The sequence below is a fragment of the Dendrobates tinctorius genome, unplaced genomic scaffold (assembly GCF_039654945.1).
Source record: "Dendrobates tinctorius isolate UK_male_01 unplaced genomic scaffold, ASM3965494v1 ptg000202l, whole genome shotgun sequence".
Taxonomy (NCBI): domain Eukaryota; kingdom Metazoa; phylum Chordata; class Amphibia; order Anura; family Dendrobatidae; genus Dendrobates; species Dendrobates tinctorius.
In genome coordinates this window covers 1,318,841-1,339,311 of record NW_027361869.1, presented here as the reverse complement: position 1 = coordinate 1,339,311, position 20,471 = coordinate 1,318,841, and the positions used below count along the sequence as shown (strand labels likewise).

The window sequence follows — 20,471 nt, the reverse complement described above, 5'->3', positions numbered from 1 at the left end:
ATTCAAAATAGTAATATGGAGCCGAACACTTTGTAGTTACGTCCGGTCCGTTCCTGTGCCGCGCTGGGTCAGGGGCGGCTGCACAATTCGCAAAATTCTTAGATGCCCAATATTTAAAAAGAGCAAAAAAAGCAGAAGTGGCGTCAATGGCAGCGATAATGGGGGCTGTGCTCATACCCTGGGCCAGCGCCATTCTTTACTGAGAGCGTGGTATCCTGCGACAGCAGCAAACCAAGACCTCAGCGATATTCCAGCCCACCCTTACAGGGGAAAACAAGACTTATTTTTGGGGGGGTGCTGACATTACTTTCTAAAGGGGCAAAACTCGTGGGCGCAATACCTGCCTTGTATCAGGCGCTCGCACCCCACTGCTGTACTGGAGCCTTATATTATGGCACAAAGTGACACTAGTCCTCTAAATCAGACCTGTAGAGACCCCATGTGCCACCGTTCAGGCCCCTTGCACACCATGAGGCCCAACAATACAGTGCTAGTGTTTTTGCCAAACAGGTGGTACTTATTTTCCCTATATAGGGGTATCTGTGCCTTAATTTTTGGAATATAAGGGTCTGGTGGTACAATGCTGATGCCTCACAGCCGGTGGCTGGATCGGTTCACACGCCTCATAGAGAATCCCTACAGATATCACAGATCAGTAATAATACACAGCGACCACATGAGGGCGACAGAGTAGCGCTGCCCAACACGGGAGTCTAGAGCGGGTCACGTGACTGACTGGAACCTATATCCGGCTGCACTGGGTGGCCCTTTGGGTGTACCAAGATGGCTACTTATAGCTTCCTGTGAGAAGACCAAGATGGCCGCGCTCATGGTTTATTAGCCTTGCAGAGTGGTGGATTCGTGACATTTTCGCTTACAAACGTCTCCAGAGAGGTGTCTGATTATTTTTAGGGCAGGTAATATATACTGAATTCAGAATGTGAACTGTCATACTTATTTCTATGGTGAATGTCAGGTCTGCTTGTCTTCTAATGTATGAGACTGGGGGGGTATAACAGGACAACAGTTTGGGGTCGTTCATTTTCGAGGGTCCCTGAGTGCAGGTGAGTTGTTTATACTGGAAATCAGTGCTGGGACTTGTAGTTCCTCTTTTAAAGGCGTCGTCCCTGCTAACGCTTGTTGCTGTGGAATCGGACTGTGTGGAATATATCCTATGTTTTTCGCTACTTCTTACATATTCCTTCATTTGAAACCTAATTTCTCCAAATTGGGAAAAAAAGCAATTTTTCAGCTAGTTTTAATTTAAAAATCTGCTGCTGCTTCATGTACACAGCTCTCATGCATTCCTGTGTGTTTCCATACTTACAGTGCATCTGACCTCCACTTATCTATGACATGCGTCCGTCAGGGCGGACTGCGGGATCAGACCAGGTGGGGCAGTGGCCTCCAGAACTACAGCTCCCAGCATGCCCTGCAGCTTTACACCAATTAGAGATTGTTGTATAAGACCATCACTCTAATCCTTGTGATGCTTCCAGTTTTGTAGGGTTAAAGGTTCTCAAAAGATGGATCCGGCCGTTCTGTCCGTGCGGTCTGCTCTCCAAGACATCATGGCCGAATTACCCAAGATCAGTGATGGAGACCGACTGGTGGAGGTGCTGTCTGGTGCAAAGCGCTACCTTGGGGAAGGAGAGAACCCGGCCTCTGCTCAGGAAATCTCCGAATTCAACAGAACACATTACACTCCTTTCCTTAGGGTTTTGGTGGCTCATATGGGACCCCAGTGGTCTGACCTTTTGACGTCTGACCGTTTGGATCTATGGGATGTTTTTTTCTTAGCTGGTCCAGCGGACCAGGCTTTCCTAGTGCTGATGGACAGCTTGGTGAGAACAGGGTGAGTATATAAAATGCTCTCTAGGTTAGATTCACATGTACGACGTTCACCGCCCAAGTACAGCCAACTTTGTCCTGGCCGTCTCCGGACTGGAACCAAACAGCCTTATATATGCCAGTGAGGCTGATAAGATTGGGACACCTGCCTCCTGTCCTGACATTCAATCCATACACAGCCGAGAATATCAGACATGTGACACCTGCCTTAGGGCTTGTCCACATGTTACGTTTTTGCTGTCAGTTTTCAAGGGCAAAAAAAAAAAAATCTCTTCACTTTTTCCTACCAGAAAAGTGAAATTTTTTAAAAAATCTCATGAACGTGCTGCTTATTTTTTCTGGCGTATTTCAACCATCAAACTTTAAGCGAGTGAATTCTTTTGCCGTTTTTCTGCAGCATTTTTCACTTATTCAAATAAATTGAAAAGGGGAAAAAAACGCATCAAAATGTCCGTATTTTACAATGGTTTTTCCTCCTAAAAATCTTTTTTTGGCGCAGAAAAATCTGCTGCAAATACTCAACATGGGCACATATATAGGTCACCTTCAGAGGAACATACAATGCATAAAAGCAAGAGAATTCCCAGCATTAATCTCCCTTCTGCTTTGCTCCTATTTTGACTGTTTTGAGCAGATGAACCATTTTGTTCCTCAGAAACCTGTACCTGGTTGGGAGACAATTGGCTGCAGCAGAAGCCTCTCCCCACTGCCCTTTGTCCATAGGACATAAAAGCCAGACTACTTGTATTGCTCATTTTTACTTCCATTTATTCCCTTTTCAGACTGATCTCCATTTTGTCCATTCCATATTCGGCTCTCTTCTCACTCCAGGCCCTGCATCCGCCTCGATCGCTGTATTCACGTGCTGGAGAAATTCCTGCAGCGCGGAGCACTCGCTGACGTCATCTGGGAGGTTTGTCAGCAGCAGCTGGAGGCGACACCAACTCCGATTTTGCATGAAGCCATCCTGATGAGGATCTGCAGCTTACCTGATCACCTGGCCAATTGTCTCCAGAAACACAATAAAGCCCCTTTTTACCCTAAGAACTATTACCCCCACGTGGGGAACGCCATTCTGCGTGTACTACAGATGGTTTCTGTATCCCTAAGAGGTGAGGGTAGTAGTAAAGAAGATCTATAGGTGTGAGAGTTACCACAACTGGTGCAAAGGGAAGGTGCAGCAGATCACTGCCATCATTTTCCCTGATAGGCTGCACTAGTTTTGGCAAATCTCACCCCATCCCCCATTGTCTGGGCATTATAGGACTTCTCTGACTGATGGATCATAACGGGATGATCTGCTCTGCTGTGAAAATGAGGAATTGCTCTGTAAAATGCTGAAGCTCGCACTGGTTTTTTTTTTTTTGTTTTTTTTCTTAGATGGGAAAGGTTGCTCCATCTCTTTCGTGTCTCAGGTCCTGGGTAAAGTCTGCATGCAGGGTCATCAGTGTGAGTATCCTGGAGATGATTTCCTAACCCCTGTAGGCCAAAAAAAAAGAAGGGTAAAACAACCATTTTTCCATATGCCCTATTAGGTGATCATTATTGGGGTGGGACAGGGACTTATGGCTCGTGCTCTGAGGGACCTATTCCTGGGAATGGTCAGCTGTTTGGTGCGGGTCTGATAATTGCAGCAACTCATATTTAAAGAGTTAACTGGGTCGTCCTATTTTGGTCATTTATTTTATACACATGGGATATGTCACCAATGGGACCCGCATCAGTCACTAGAACGACTGCCGATGGAAAGTGGTCGGAGCTCCCATACAGATGAATGTAGAGCGGCGCATGTGCGGCCACGTCTCCGCTGACAGTGGGCCGTGATGGCACCTACCCGTCATCTGTCATATATTTCTGGTATACCATTAGTGAAGGAGATAGAAATACCCCTTTATGTAACGTTTATGAAAGAATTCTGACGTTCTTTACATCGTCCCGTGTAAGCACTTGTATCTGCTTGCAGTGGAGCTGTTTTCCGTACTGGTCCCTCGGCTGACCACACTTGTCCAGTCAAACTGCATCTGGCAGAGGATGTGTTGGAGGCTGATCGAGGCTGTCCCTGACAGGTGGATGGAGCCGGTGGTAACTGGGCTGGTTCAGACGGCAGATGGGTAAGTGCCGCATGTTTAGTTAGACCTAACCTGATGATCACCATCTTTAATAAAAAATATTTAGGTTCCTTAGGACTGTCTTATCACATCTTGTCTTATCACATGTCCTCTATGGGCATTCATGTTAAAGGGTGTGACCAACTTTGCAGCCATTTTTGCATTGCTTTTACACATCTTAAGGACTCACGCAGACGACAATGAAATGCGGTCCAAGGACGAGCGGACTGTCTGGCAACGGGTCTCCTGACCTGAACTCGGAAGCCTCTTATACGCCTAGGAGGCTGGTGAGATCGGATCAGGAGACTCGTATTTCACAGATGTCTGTAGGAGCCCTAATTGGAGGGAAAGCATCTTTTGAATATCGTTTTAAAAAAAATCTCCCAACTATGTTGTGTATGCAGCTCTAATGCAGACCAATGTGTCGCCGTGGTAACAGACTACAAACAGCTCCTGCGTAGTCTGATCCTGCAGCCTCCTTTGTCGTTCTCAGGTCCGCGTCTCTCTCGCATTTACTGGGAGACCTGGTGCTGAAGAATAAGAAGACGCAGTTCTTACTGACGCAGAAGATGCTGTTCCTGCAGTACAGCCTCAAGGTGATGATCGCACTGCGCCCGCATCATTGCTCTAAGGAAGTCGCATCATTTGGGTTTTAAAGGGTTTTTTTTTTTTTAATGTCCTTGTTAGAAAGAAATGCTGCAGAGCGTCCTGGGTTACTTGTCCATGGAGAGCAGTCGCCGGCCGTTACTGACCAAGGTAAGTCTGAACAGGGGCAATAAGCAATGGCTGTAAACTCCTTTCTACAACATGCATCCGATCGTCGCTGACGAAGACGCTGCTCGAGCCAGGCACCATTGTGTCCATCACATAGCCGGGACAGCTTTCTATCCACCGCGAGTAAGCTGTGATGTATCCCACTGTACGACGGAGAGTGGAGAGCTTAAAAGTTTGATATAGAAAGTATATTAGAGAATGGTCAAGCTTTCCATTATACTCCGAATATAACTTTATATATTGTATATTCCCAGATTCTGAAGCAGCTCCTGGAAGTGTGGTCGTCGGGCAGCGTGGTCAAACAGTCGCCTTACCCCCAGCTCCTCCACATCAGCCGCTCCATGTTTATCTGCTTGTTTCTTTTGAACAAAGAAGAAATTGCCGGCTGCAAACAAGGTGCGAGCTTGTGACCTGCGGCCGCACTGTGTCCATACTGTTCTCTTTGGCGCTGACTTTCCCTTCTCCTCCAGAGTTGCTCCTAGCCCTGACCGCCGGGACTCGCCTGTATCTGGACAGCTCTGTTCCTCCTGTCAGATGCTTGGGCATGGTGGTCGCTGAGTCTCTGAGCCGGTATTTGGAGCCTGAGGGTCCCACGCTTTCTTTCCAAGTAAGACTTTTTGTGGCTTTATTACCAAGGTCACTGTCATCCAAAGCAAAGAGACAAGTATTCTTCCCAGCATTAGAGGGAGGGCACTATTGTCTGCAACACCGGGCGTCCTGCTATTTGTTCTGTCCCTCAATTAGACTGTTGTGTTAGCCAGAAATATACAGCTCGGCAATATATAGCTATAAGACAGTGAATTGCTGTGTGCACACATTACTGATCCTGAGTTACATCTTGTATTATACTCCAGAGCTGCACTCACTATTCTGCTGGTGCAGTCACTGTGTACATACATTACATTCCTGATCCTGAGTTACATCCTGTATTATACTCCAGGGATGCACTCACTATTCTGCTTGTGCAGTCACTGTGTACATACATTACATTACTGATCCTGAGTTACCTCCTGTATTATACCCCAGAGCTGCACTCACTATTCTGCTGGTGCAATCACTGTGTACATACAGTACATTACTGATCCTGAGTTACATCCTGTATTATACTCCAGGGCTGCACTCACTATTCTGCTTGTGCAGTCACTGTGTACATACAGTACATTACTGATCCTGAGTTACATCCTGTATTATACTCCAGGGCTGCACTCACTATTCTGCTTGTGCAGTCACTGTGTACATACATTACATTACTGATCCTGAGTTACCTCCTGTATTATACTCCAGAGCTGCACTCACTATTCTGCTGATGCAGTCACTGTGTACATACATTACATTACATTACTGATCCTGAGTAACATCCTGTATTATACCCCAGAGCTGCACTCACTATTCTGCTGGTGCAGTCACTGTGTACGCACATTACATCACTGATCCTGAGTTACATCCTGTATTATACTCCACAGCTGCGCTCACTATTCTGCTGGCGCAGTCACTGTGTACATACATTACTGATCCTGAGTTACATCTTGTATTATACTCCAGAGCTGCACTCACTATTCTGCTGGTGCAGTCACTGTGTACACACATTACATCACTGATCCTGAGTTACATCCTGTATTATACTCCAGGGCTGCACTCACTATTCTCCTGGTGCAGTCACTGTGTACATACATTACATTACTGATCCTGAGTTACCTCCTGTATTATACTCCAGAGCTGCACTCACTATTCTGCTGATGCAGTCACTGTGTACACACATTACATCACTGATCCTGACTAACATCCTGTATTATACTCCACAGCTGCGCTCACTATTCTGCTGGCGCAGTCACTGTGTACATACATTACTGATCCTGAGTTACATCCTGTATTATCCTCCAGAGCTGCACTCACTATTCTGCTGGTGCAGTCACTGTGTACATACATTACATTACTGATCCTGAGTTACATCCTGTATTATACTCCAGAGCTGCACTCACTATTCTGCTTTTGGATACCTGCATCAGTCTAAACCTACAAACATAAAATATTCATCTTATAGTATCAAGAAAATGAGGAAATCAAAGATCTGAAGTCTCTGCTGACTCCTCCATCGGTCTGTGCAGAGGGTTCTGCGGCAGCTGTGATGGTTACATCTGAGAGGTAAATGGATGACGTGGCGTCCACCTTGTGGGTTCCTCAGACCTCCTCATCCCGTGGTCATGTCTGTATTTTACGGCTTCACAGCTCCCGGTCCGCACCCGAGACTTCTAAGAATAATGAAAAACCGGATGGAGGGCCCAAAGCGGACACCGGAGCGGAGTCTGAACTAGATAGGTGCGTGATCAGTGGTACACCAGCGTTGTAGTTCTGTGTATATAACATGAGGAGGCGGTAGTAATGATATGTTCTCCAAGACGGGGAACCTGAAATGCAAATTAAAACCACCCAACATCATGTAGCATTGTATAGCGGTATTATTTAGGAATTTAATCGTAGTTTTATATGTAGCAATAATTAGATCTAAACCTTTCTGGTAATTGCTGCTTAGTCCTGCAAATCAGCTTGAAGGAATATTAGCCCATTCCTCCGTACAAAACTGCTTCAGCTCTGTTATGTTGGTGGGTTTTCCCCCCATGAACGGTTCTCATCAAGTCCTTCCACAACATAACTTTAGGACTTTCTCCTTGTAGTCCTGCAATGCACAACAATATTTAGTTTCTTCTCCATGGCGGACTCATTGAATATTAATCTGATGTGAGAGAGGCCTTTAGTTGCTTAGATGTGACCTTGGTTTCTTTTGTGATCTCACAGACTACTTTATGCTTTGCTCTTGGAGTGATCTTTGGCTGATCACTCCTGGGGGAGGGTAAAAATGGTCCTCTTTTCTTCGGGTGGTGATACACTTCCCCAAATGTGAAGATCAGACGTTGCTAGATCTCTGTTAAATTTCACCTTCAACTCAAGGACTAATCACGCTCCATAACGGGTGTCTGCCTCTAACAGCAGCGATCACTGATGGTGGCATTTAAGTGTACTGGTTTCCAGTGTGCACAGTGTACTGGTTATCATTGCGAGAAGCAAATGAGCCGGACTTAATAGGAGAATTGTCATTTTCTCTATATACTGTCACACAGTTTTGCATTATGCAGATCAAGCAATTTGTACAAACACAGGTTTACGTCCCCTAAGGGGACTAAGAAAAGTTAATGCATTTACATCTGCAGCCGCAGTGTCTTGTTTTGTTTTTTTGCTTCCATAATGCTAAAACAGCAGCAAAATGGATCTGGCAGACCCTATTGTTTAACCCTTTAATCCCATATGACGTACTATCCCGTCCATGTGCCCTGGGACTTGTTTCCCAGGGACGGGATAGTACGTCATAGCGCTCAGCATCTAAGCGCAGGCACGAGGAAGCCTGCTGCACTGCCTGTGACAGATCGCTGATCTGTCACAGTGATCTGTGATGTGACAGATCAGCGATCTGTCACAGGACAGTGATGTCACACCTGGGACAATGTAATAAAGTTAAAAAAAAAAAAAGTGTTAAATTTTAAAAACGCCAAATTAGAAAAAAAAAAAATATTCCCCCAATAAATTCATTTTTTGGAAATAAAAAAAACAAACAATAAAAGTACACATTTGGTATCGCCGCATCCATAACGACCCGCCCTATAAAACTGTCCCATTAGTTAACCCCTTTAGCGAACCCCTTAAAAAATAAAAATTATTTTTTGCTTCGATTTTTATTATCATACCGCCGAACAAAGTGCAATAACGCGCGATCAAAAAGACGCATGTAAATATCCATGGTACCGCTGAAAACGTCATCTTGTCCCGCAAAAAAACGAGCCACCATACATCGTCATCAGCGAAAAAATAAAAGTTATAGCTCGCAGAATAAAGCAATGCAAAAATAATTATTTTTTTATATAAAATAGTTTTCATTGCATAAAAGCGCCAAAACATAAACCACATAAATGAGGTATCGCTGTAACCGTACTGACCCGAAGAATAAAACCGCTTTACCAATTTTACCGCACGCAGAACGGTGTAAACGCACCCCCCAAAAAGAAATTCATGAAACGCTGGTTTTTGTTCATTCTGCGTCCCAAAATTCGGAATAAAAAGCAATCAAAAAATGTCACGTGCCCGAAAATGGTACCAATAAAAACGTCAACTCGTCCCGCAAAAAATAAGACCTCACATGACTCGGTGGGTCAAAATACGGAAAAATTATAGCTCTCAATATGTGGTGATGCAAAAACTATTTTTACAATAAAAAGCGTCTTTTAGCGTGCGACAGCTGCCAAACATAAAAACCGCCATAAATAGTAAATCAAACCCCCCGTTATCACCCCCTTAGTTAGGGAAAAATAATAAAATAAACAAAAAATTATTTATTTCCATTTTCCCATTAGGGTTAGGGCTAGGGTTAGGGTTAGGGGTGTGTTGGGGTTAGGGTTGGAGTTAGAATTGGGGGTTTCCACTGTTTGGGAACATCAGGGGCTCTCCAAATGCAACATTGCGTCTGATCTCAATTCCAGCCAATTCTGAGTTGAAAAAGTCAAATGGTGCTCCTTCCCTTCCGAGCCCCGACGTGTGCCCAAACAGTGTTTTACCCCCACATATGGGGTATCAGCCTACTCAGGACAAATTGCAAAACAATTTTTGGGGTCCAATTTCTCCTGTTACCCTTAGGAAAATAAAAAAAATGGGGGCAAAAATATCATTTTTGTGGAAAAAAATGATTTTTTATTTTCGCGCCCGGGCGTTAAAAACTTCTGTGAAGCACTTGGGGGTTCAAAGTGCTCACCACACATCTAGATAAGTTCCTTGGGGGGTCTAGTTTCCAAAATGGTGTCATTTGTGGGGGGTTTCCACTGTTTTGGTACATCAGGGGTTTTCCAATCGTAACATGGCGTCCGATCTCAATTCCAGCCAAAAAACGTCAAATGGCGCTGTTTCCCTTCTGAGCTCTGCCATGCGCCCAAATAGTGGTTTATCCCCACATGTGAGGTATCGGCGTACTCAGGACAAATTGCACAATAACTTTTGCAGTCCAGTTTCTCTTGTTACCCTTGGTAAAATAAAAAAATTGAACCGGAAGTGTTTTTTTTGTGAAAAAAAGTTAAATATTCATTTTTTTTTTTCTTTTTTTAATATTCAAAAAATTCCTGTGATGCACCTAAAGTGTTAATAAGGTGCTCAAAACCACATTCAAGAAGTTTAAGGGGTGCAGTTTTTAGAATGGTGTCACTTTTGGGTATTTTCTATCATATAGACCCCTCAAAGTGGCTTCAAATGTGATGTGGTCCGTAAAAATAAAATGGTGTTGCAAAAATGAGAAATCGCTGGTCAATTTTTAACCCTTATAGCTTCCTAACAAAAAAAAAAATTTGGGTTCCAAAATTGTGCTGATGTAAAGTAAACATGTGGGAAATGTTACTTATCAAGTTTTTTGTGTGCCGTATCTCTGTGATTTAAGGGCATAAAAATACAAAGTTGGAAAATTGCGAAAATTTTCGCCAAATTTCTGTTTTTTTCACAAATAAACGCAAGTTATTTGAATGAAATTTTACCACTAACATGAAGTACAATATGTCACGAGAAAACAATGTTAGAATCACCGGGATCCATGGAAGCGTTCCAGAGTTATGACCTCATAAAGGGACAGTGGTCAGAATTGTAAAAATTGTCCCGGTCATGAACATGCAAACCACCCTTGGGGCTGAAGGGGTTAAAGGGGTCGTCTCCTCGTGATATATACAGTCATATGTAAAAGTTTGGGCACCCCTATTAATGTTATCCTTTTTTCTTTATAACAATTTTGGTTTTTGCAACAGCTATTTCAGTTTCATATATCTAATAACTGATGGACTCAGTTATATTTCTGGATTCAAATGAGGTTTATTGTTCTAACAGAAAATGTGCAATCTGCATTTTAACAAAATTTGACCGGTGCAAAAGTATGGGCACCTCAACATAAAAGTGACATTAATATTTCGTAGATCCTCCTTTTGCAAAAATAACAGCCTCTAGTCGCTTCCTGTAGCTATTAATGAGTTCCTGGATGAAGGTATTTGTGACCATTCCTGTTTACAAAACAATTCCAGTTCAGTTAAGTTTGATGGTCGCCGAGCATGGACAGCCCGCTTCAAATCATCCCACAGATGTTCAATGATATTCAGGTCTGGGGACTGGGACGGCCATTCCAGAACATTGTAATTGTTCCTCTGCATGAATGCCTGAGTAGATTTGGAGCGGTGTTTTGGATCATTGTCTTGCTGAAATATCTATCTCCTGCATAACTTCAACTTTGTCACTGATTCTTGCACATTATTGTCAAGAATCTGCTGATACTGAGTTGAATCCATGCGACCCTCAACTTTAACAAGATTCCCGGGTGCCGGCATTGGCCACACAGCCCCAAAGCATGATGGAACCTCCACCAAATTTTACTGTGGGTAGCAAGTGTTTTTCTTGGAATGCTGTGTTTTTTAGCCTCCATGCATAACGCCTTTTTGTATGACCAAACAACTCAATCTTTGCTTCATCAGTCCACACGACCTTCTTCCAAAATGTAACTGGCTTGTCCAAATGTGCTTTTGCATACCTCAGGCGACTCTGTTTGTGACGTGCTTGCAGAAACGGCTTCTTTCGCATCACTCTCCCATACAGCTTCTCCTTGTGCAAAGTGCGCTGTATTGTTGACCGATGCACAGTGACACCATCTGCAGCAAGATGATGCTGCAGGTCTTTGGAGGTGGTCTGTGGATTGTCCTTGACTGTTCTCACCATTCTTCTTCTCTGCCTTTCTGATATTTTTCTTGGCCTGCCACTTCTGGGCTTAGCAAGAACTGTACCTGTGTTCTTCCATTTCCTTACTATGTTCCTCACAGTGGAAACTGACAGGTTAAATCTCTGAGACAACTTTTTGTATCCTTCCCCTGAAAAGCTATGTTGAATAATCTTTTTTTTCAGATCATTTGAGAGTTGTTTTGAGGAGCCCATGATGCCACTCTTCATAGGAGAATCTAATAGGAGAACTACTTGCAAGTGGCCACCTTAAATACCTTTTCTCATGATTTGATACACCTGGCTATGAAGTTCAAAGCTCAATGAGGTTACAAAACCAATTTAGTGCTTCAGGAAGTCAGTAAAAAGTAGTTAGGAGTGTTCAAATCAAGAAAATGATAAGGGTGCCCATACTTTTGCACCGGTTAAATTTTGTTTAAATGCAGATTGCACATTTTCTATTAGTACAATAAACCTCATTTGAGTCCAGAAATATAACTGAGTCCATCAGTTATTAGATATATGAAACTGAAATAGCTGTTGCAAAAACCAAAATTGTTATAAAGAAAAAAAGTTAACATTAGTAAGGGTGCCCAAACTTTTACATATGACTGTAGGTTAGGCTAAGTTCACACGTACCGGCACTCTCGCGGAAATTACCGCGAGAATTCCAGAATTCCATTCCGCGGGAAAATCGCATTTTAAATTCCCGCGATTTTCCCGCAGAAAATATAGCATTTTGCAAGCGTATTTAGCTTGCAAAATGCTAGCGTTTTCCAAGTGATCTGTAGCATCGCTTGGAGAACTGATTGACAGGTTGGTCACACTCGTCAAACATAGTGTTTGACGAGTGTGACCAACTTTTTATTACTGAGGCCGCCTATGCAGCATCAGTAGTAAAAGATAAAATGTAAAAATTGGTGTTATTCTTACCTTCCGACATCCCGCGCAGCCGTTCCCAGTAATCCTTAGCGAAAATGCCCGCAATGACGTCCGTTCTCACGGGATCGCAATGTCGCGTGAATGACCGCGAGACTTTGCGATCCCGCGAGAACGGACGTCATCGCGGGCATTTTCGCTAAGGATTACTGGGAACGAGAGCGTGGAGAGAGGCGGGAAGGCTGCGTGGGACGCCGGAAGGTCAGAATAACAATATTTTTTATTTTAAATTCTATTTTTTACAGGGATATGGTACCCAAAGCCCGGAGGACAGTCTCCTCTCCTCCGGACCGTGGGTACCATCCGCAAATGTTCTGCTTACTTTCCGCATGGTGTGCACAGCCACATGTGGAAAGTAAGCAGAACAATGCATTCCTATGGGTGCGGGATCGCCATGATTCCGCAAAATTAATGAGCATGCTGCGGTTTTTACCGCGAAGCGATTCCGCCGCGGTAAAAAACGCAGCATTAGCACAGCAAACGCCACATGTGAACTCAGCCTTAAACTTCAAAGTAACTTTCCGATGATTCGAAGTGGCACATATTAAAAATCCACTACTTTCTCAAGAACAAAGATTTTTGATTCTATAGTTTACTGCTCGTTGCCAAGTTACCAGCCACCTCTACTGTCTAGCAGTGGTGGATGGATTCATAGGCTAGGAGAGCGCTTTTGTAAGCTCTTCCTTATAGAGATCGCAGGTGCTGACCTGATGGCTGGATGCGGCCATCATCAATCCCTGTGTGCTCCTCCGAAGCCTCCATACAGCGGCATGGGAGAGAGCACAGAGGTGGGACAATGCCGCTGCTCCGAACCGTCCATGATCAGGAGTGCATTGCCCCCCCACAAAACCTATAAGAGCATGGCCGGAGGGGCATTACAGGCCACTATTAGGATGGCACTATATGGAGCCATTATGTGGGCTTTACATGGCAGAATTATTGCGTTGTGTGGTGGTCTTATTGAGGCTGTATATGGCAGTATAATCTTGGCAATATACAGTGTTGTGAATTTTTATAGTAGTATAAGGCTGTGTGTCCACGTAGCGTTTAAGCGTTTCCGCAGCACTTTTAGACGCTCGTTTCTGCTGCGTAAACGCTTAAAAGCATCCCATGTTATCACAATGGAATCCGCACATGTTGTGCTAATGGTGCGTTGTTTTTTTTTTCTGCTGCGGAAACGATAAGTGGGGGAAAAAACCCAGCGTGTTCATTAATTTTGCGGGAACGTGTGCAAAATTGTATTGCTCAAACGCTTAACAAAAGCGCTTCATAAAACGCATGCGTTTTCCCGGGAAGAGGGTGTGCGTTTCCGCTCAGGAATATTCTGCAAGAACAACGCTAAGTGGGCACATAGCCTTACATTTGTACTGTACAGTAATTGACTATGTATGATAGTAGTATGGCGTTATTATATGGGATATATACTGTAGATTTTTGCGCTGTTTGAGAGCACTTTAAATTATTATTGGGACAATGCATATTATTCAGCTATGATATGGTGGTATTATGTGGCTTGTATATGGCAGTATTATCCCATCAATGTATGGGGGTATTATGTGGACTGTATATGGCAGTATTATCTTGAAAATGTACAAGTGGGGGATATATATATATATATATATATATATATATATATATATATATATATATATAGTACTATATAGTTGTATATGTAGACTATATGGCAGCATTATTTTGGCACTGCACAATGATTTTCTGTAGTAGTGTTATATTGGTAATATACCCTTGTATCATGTTTGATTTTGTTCTATTAATGTCCTATCTTGGCATTATATTAGTGATACTGCAGAGGTGCTGTGTCAGGGAGAAGTCTCCAGGTAGCTGGAGAGACGGGCTGGACTAGCTACCTACAAATCCACCCAGGGGTGTGTCTGAAACCGCCTGTAGTAAAAGGCTATGTGAGTGTGTGAAGGACCTGTGATGAGGTCATAGCCATGTGACCCGGTTGGCGTGGCTACGGCCATATAAGGTGACCAGGGTAGGTCACATTGAGTGCAGGGACCCGGTTGGTCCGTTGTCGAAGGTCCCGCTGGGATATGGAGTTTCCTGCCTGACAGCACGTGAATGCTGGGAGTGATGGCTGCCAGCGTCTGATAGTTCTCAAGAGGGAATGAACGTCTGCAGTAAGCGGCGGCGGCCATGAGGGAACCCTGACGGATGAGAGAACTTTGAGGCTGAAGAGCCTGAGTACTGGACATTGAGACCCTGTGTGACCACAGGCGTAACGGACGCTATGCTGGTGATATGAGCTCCATGTTATTGGTCACGGTTTATGCTGCATAATAAACCGCAGGGACTGTTATGGTTTTATGGGAAACCTGTGCTGGACATGATTATTTGGCTGCCAAGGGAGAATTCCCCAACCCTGAATGACAGTGCTACCTCACTATATATATATATATATATATATATATATATATATATATATATATATATTATTATAAAATCTTAGCCCGCCACTGGGTCTCCATTTTTTTTTTCTTCCATTGATTTTTGTGCTGTAGCTTTTATTTTCTGACCATTGTCTCCTTATTTCTTTGGACAGTGATGATGACCTGTCTCCATATGACATGAGCACCGACACTGAGCTGAAGAAAAGCAAAATTCCAGCATATATCCGGGACTGTATGGAAGGTGAGTGATCACACGGAGGTAGAAAAAAAAATATTTTGTTATCCTCAAAATTAATGTTATATCGCTATGATATGACATCACTTTCTCATTGTCGGGGTCTGACTTCGGGGACCACTGACGCTTGCAGCCAGCGGCTGGTAAGGGGTAATTGTGAAGGTGCAGCATTTTCTTAAGGGTTAATGATGGTCCCAGGAGTCTGTTCCCCGCTATTAAGAAAGTGCTGACGAGTGATGAGCGAACGTGCTGGGATAAGGTGTTATATAAGCATGCTCTAGTGCTAACCGCGTGACTTCGGCATTCTCAAGAAACATGTTCTACAGGCGCAAGACATTTAGCCGCAGGGACTCGCCGAAGACTGTTGTTGTCATGCACCGACAGCAAACACATCTCGCACGTGCTGAAGAATAGAAACACTTTCTAATAAACTTAAAAAACTTTTTTTATTGGCACCATAAATTAACTAGGTTTAGCTATGATATATTTTTTTTTTTTTAATATAATTTTCTATTTCCTTAGTGCTGCTTTCCGAAGATGTGGAAAAACTAGCGGTAACCATGGCCTCAGTATCCTTATTGATTCGATCAAATCCTTCTGCTACCAAAGAGGTAAAAATGGAGACCGTGGAAGAAGACGTAAAAGAAAAATGAGAAACGCAACCATGAAGGTATGGAACATGGTGAAGAATAATGGTTCCATCTCCGGTAGGTCAGCACCGAGCTTGTCAAAATCCTCCTGCACCTCAATGACCGCCCCGGCGTGGAACATTTCCAACAGCTGAGATACGCAGCCATGGTGTCGGTCACGGTTATGGATCCTGTACCCGTAAGTGTCTTCACGCCTTACTTATCCATTAATATATGGGCTGAAGTCGGGAAGCTTTGGTGCAGCCCGGAAAATCCCCTTCAAGCCCTTTCTGCCATCCTACGTGGGGTGCTGATGAGTGGGACGGAGCCCTCTCCGCACATGGCACCTGCCAGCTGTGCTGTACAGCCGCCATCCACCTCTGGACCCCTTTAAAAGCCATTGCCAGTCTATGACCGCGTGGTCCGCATGCAGTCGTGGTGGTACGATGGGTTGCTCTATCACCTAAGAACTTGCTGAAAAACCCCGCAGCTGCCATCTTGATACAACTAAACCTTCCTCTTCTTTTTTTTTTTTTTTTTTTTTCTTTCAGGTGTCTCAGTATCTCACCGGAGAATTCTACTCCTTAAACTACAGCCTGCGACAGCGGATAGATATATTAGATGTACGTACGTCCTATGCTGTTCTGTCGCTGTGTCAACAGCTCCTGTGCAGTCTGATGTGTCTCCATGGTGACAGACTACAAACAAACCCCTGTGTCGTCACATCTCCATGGTGACAGACTACAAACAAACCCCTGTGTCGTCAGATCCTGCAGTCTGACTCCCTTCCATTTATCCCCTACAGATGAGGGGCAGTGTGACTGCAGGGTGGATCTAACGTAGTTTATCGTGGAGACGCATGGATCTGCATGGGAGCTGCAGGTTCAAAACCAAAGTCGATTTTAGTTTGCAAAGTTCCATGATATTTTCGATGCTTAGGAACAATGCAAAAGACATTGGTTGCAGCGGTAATGTGGCGATGTAGGCGGGATTTAGACAGGGGCTTCTCCTCTTGCATCAGGTTTTAGTGACTGCAGCTAGGGAGCTGGCGGAGGTCCCAGAGGCAGCGACGGGGGATGTCCGGCCGTCAACTAGCACACAAAGGAATGTGAAAGACGAGGCACCTGTGGACTGGAAGAAACTTGTAGAAGAGAGGATTGCAAGCAAGACAAAACGCTTCGCCAAGGTGCATACAACATGAATATTGTGTGGGATAGTTATCCTGAATGTCTATGCAGAGAGTTCCCCCTAGTGGTGACTGCAGACACATATAATCTTGCCCTGTATCTCTGTATGCGGAGAGCTCCACCTAGTGGTCACTGCAGACAGGATCTTGTCCTCAATCTCTGTATACAGGAGCTCCCCCTAGTGGTGACTGCAGACAGGTATAATCTTACCCTGTATCTCTGTATGCGGAGAGCTCCCCCTAGTGATGACTGCAGACAGTATCTTATCATGTATCTCTGTATACATGGAGCTCCCCCTAGTGATGACTGCAGACAGTATCTTATCATGTATCTCTGTATACATGGAGCTCCCCCTAGTGATGACTGCAGACAAAATCTTATCCACAGTCTCTGTATGCACAGAGCTCCCCCTAGTGGTGACTGCAGACAGGATCTTGTGTATCTCTGTATACAGGTAGCTCCCCCTAGTGGTGACTGCAAACAGGATCTTATCATGTATCTCTGTATACAGGGAGCTCCCTCTAGTGGTGACTGCAGGCAGAATCTTATCTCTATACTGTATGCAGCTTCCTCTAATGGTGGCTTCAGAATAAAAGCTTATAACTCAGTGTTGTGCAGTGTATTGTTCTGGTCTGTCTTTATTTTCATTGTAGGGTCAAAAAAGTACCACCCCAGTGTCCACACCAAACAGATTTCATGCAGTTGTAGGTCACTTCTTCTTTCCACTTATACAGAATTATGACAGGTAAGTTATCCACACAAATTGTATGTTTTATGTTTATTTTTCCACCAAAAGTTACGGATTTTTTTACTTTGTTTCATTGGCTGAAGTGCAGTCCGATAAGTAAGGAAACTTGTGCAAGGAAAAAAGTTGATTACCGCTGCAGCCAAACACATTGCTTCTTTAAGGCCTTGTAAAATAAGATCTGCAGTTTGATTGTTGGCAGCTTTTTTTCCTTGAGCCATCTTTGATGTGGAACTTTGCCCTCTTGTCTTCTGAGCGTCACCTGTTCATATAACATATGACCATTAGACAAGTGATTGGCTGCAGCGGTATATAGTTTATCATTTTTTTTTTTTTTTTTTTTTTTTTTTTTTCTTCTTTCTTCTTCTTTTAAGGCCCATTGTGACATTTGACCTCCTTGGGGATGATCATCTGATCCTTGCACGACTAGTTCAATCACTGGGCATCCTGATGCATCTGACCTTTAATGCTACGGTAGTGTAGACTTATGTGGGGGGATACGGGCGGGCTGAGGGGAGTGACATCCGGCTCGTATAGGTGTATATGAGGGGCTGGTGCAGTCATCCTGCTCTTGTGTTTCCCCAGATTGCTCCTCAGATAGGGAAGTCATTGCTGGAGTTTGTCTTGGTCCTTCGCCTTCATACTGACCCGTAAGTGCGTACTAAGTCCGTATATCGCCCATACACAACGCATACACCTGTAAGTGATCGGCTTCATTTTACGTCTTGTTTTACAGCTCGGTGAGACAGGGTCTCCTCTTTTGTGTCTCCACCATCCTTCTAAGTGTTCCCTGGGAGCGAATCATGACCGACATGTCTGAAGAGGTCCTGGAACTGAAACGCTGGTTGGAAGGTGAGATGGATGAGAAAATCTCATAGAGCATCGGCAAGTCTCGATGCATCCCATACAGTTGGATTCGCGCTGCCCCGGTCAGACATTCAGTCCGATCCTCCATGACAGGTGGTCTTTACGTCTGTGCCGGTAATCCTGGCTGCTTCTTGGACTTAATAGACCCTATAATGTCATAGTAAGATTGTAAGATTTAGACACCCCCATGATGCTGGGGAAAGATTGACGGGCGCAGAAGTGAAAATTGCCTGCCACAAAAGTCTGGACTGGGGCGCAAATCACACTGCCCATCTCTTTCTGTGTTGTTGCTTCCTTTCTATCAATACTAAATAAATAAAAAAAAAAAATAAAATATATATATATATATATATATATATATATATATATATATATATATATAAATTATACAAAATAAAATCTGTATACAGTTGGCTTCCCCTAGTGGCAGATGCAGAAAGAGATATATATTTTTATATTTTTTAATAATTTATCTCTATGGTATGCAATTTGAACCTAGTGGTTTGGAAACTATGAAATAAACTTGGATGTACTTACTTTTTTTTTTTTTAGATCTAATTGAGACAGACGCCAGTGAAGACTGTCAACGTCTTGCCATGAGTGGCCTGCTGCTAATGGAGAAATTTCAGAGTAGCCTCCAGTCATCGCCCGACGTGTGACCCTCTTATGGCTGACAAGGAGACCCTCATACGTCTGCATTATCCAATATCCGGCACATGGGATTGGGATGGTGTTGGATGCCAGATGGTTTTGCTATATAATCTGTATCTTATTAGTTATGGCTCAACCACAGGACGTGAGAGTCAGATAAAACTGAGAACGTGTCGTTACCCACCTGATTTTGTGAAATAAAGATATTTTCTACTAAATTATCTCGGCGTTATTTTCTAAATATTTTTGGGGGGTTACTATTACATATTCGTTGGTTGTCGCATGTTTCAGTTATCAAATGTTAATTTTAATACCTCTTACAACTATTCTGACATGTATTTTGCAAAGTAAGTACACCAGCCTCATCAGGTCTGAGATCTACCTAATAGTAATGTATTAGCATTACTTTGTATTGGAGAAATCTGTTGACAGATCCACTTTTAAGGGGTAATTGCTTCTGCTTCAGGTGGTGAACAGGAACCCTGAGAACTGACTCCTGTCCAAGTTTTTGTACCGGCAAACTGGATCAGATTTTTTTTTTTTTTTTTTTTTTTTTTTTTTATATCTATGTGCTGCTTTAGTTTTAAGGCTCAAATTTGATCTGTTTTTGCAGATTTTTCAATCAATGTCAGTTTTGCTGGTGGGGTGTTTTTTTTTTTTTTTTTTTTTTTTTTTTGTGCATGTCGTTTTCAATTTGCCATCTTTCCTATAGACATAAGTATTTTGCATTTGCAGAAAAATTCACTTTTGTTACAGATCTGCTGCAGATGTAGAGAATTAATAATAAAAAAAAAAAAAAAAAAAAAAAAGTAGAAAATATAGAATAATATACTCCTTCTCTATGGATTTCTACACTCCTAGCAGGACTTCCATGCTGGTTTCGCCACATTCCGCTAATCAGGGGCTCTAGCAGTCACATGCACTTAAAGGGGTTGTGCTGGAAGTTGCTAATCTGCAGCAAATCTGCACAAAATCTTGTTGCAAAAGTGTGAACATGCTCTTATAAAGAAAAACTGCTCTAGACTTCTTGTATTCAGCTTCGGACTGGCCCACCGGGGAACCGGTGGATTCTCCGGTGGGCCCTGGCACCTGCAGGCATACAGGGCCAGCAGTTGCCTAGGGCCCCCGCTGCTCCAGGGGCCCCCAGTCAGTGGTGTGTCGCACACCATGCAGCTGCTATGGGGGCCCCTGCCAGCGGAGCAGCAGCGGGTGTCAGGACGCAGGAGCCCCTGTCCCCGCTGCTAAAGAGAAATGAATATTCACCGCGAAGCAGTGAATCTCATTTCACAGTCTC

General features: G+C 43.7%; 1 protein-coding gene across 1 annotated transcript; it reads left to right on the top strand.

The window, feature by feature from the left end:
* Positions 1-761: 761 nt before the first annotated feature.
* On the top strand, positions 762-19,395 carry TELO2 (telomere maintenance 2). The gene is made up of 21 exons (XM_073553562.1): positions 762-917; positions 1,500-1,855; positions 2,683-2,963; positions 3,232-3,300; positions 3,815-3,962; positions 4,453-4,555; positions 4,647-4,715; positions 4,988-5,129; positions 5,204-5,340; positions 6,775-6,875; positions 6,960-7,049; positions 15,016-15,104; positions 15,621-15,709; positions 15,810-15,926; positions 16,279-16,350; positions 16,749-16,913; positions 17,568-17,659; positions 18,034-18,133; positions 18,245-18,309; positions 18,396-18,511; positions 19,079-19,395. The coding sequence occupies exons 2-21, from the start codon at positions 1,527-1,529 to the stop codon at positions 19,183-19,185; spliced, it is 2,481 nt and encodes an 826-aa protein (XP_073409663.1). The 5' UTR covers positions 762-917; positions 1,500-1,526; the 3' UTR covers positions 19,186-19,395.
* The last annotated feature ends 1,076 nt before the right edge of the window (positions 19,396-20,471 follow it).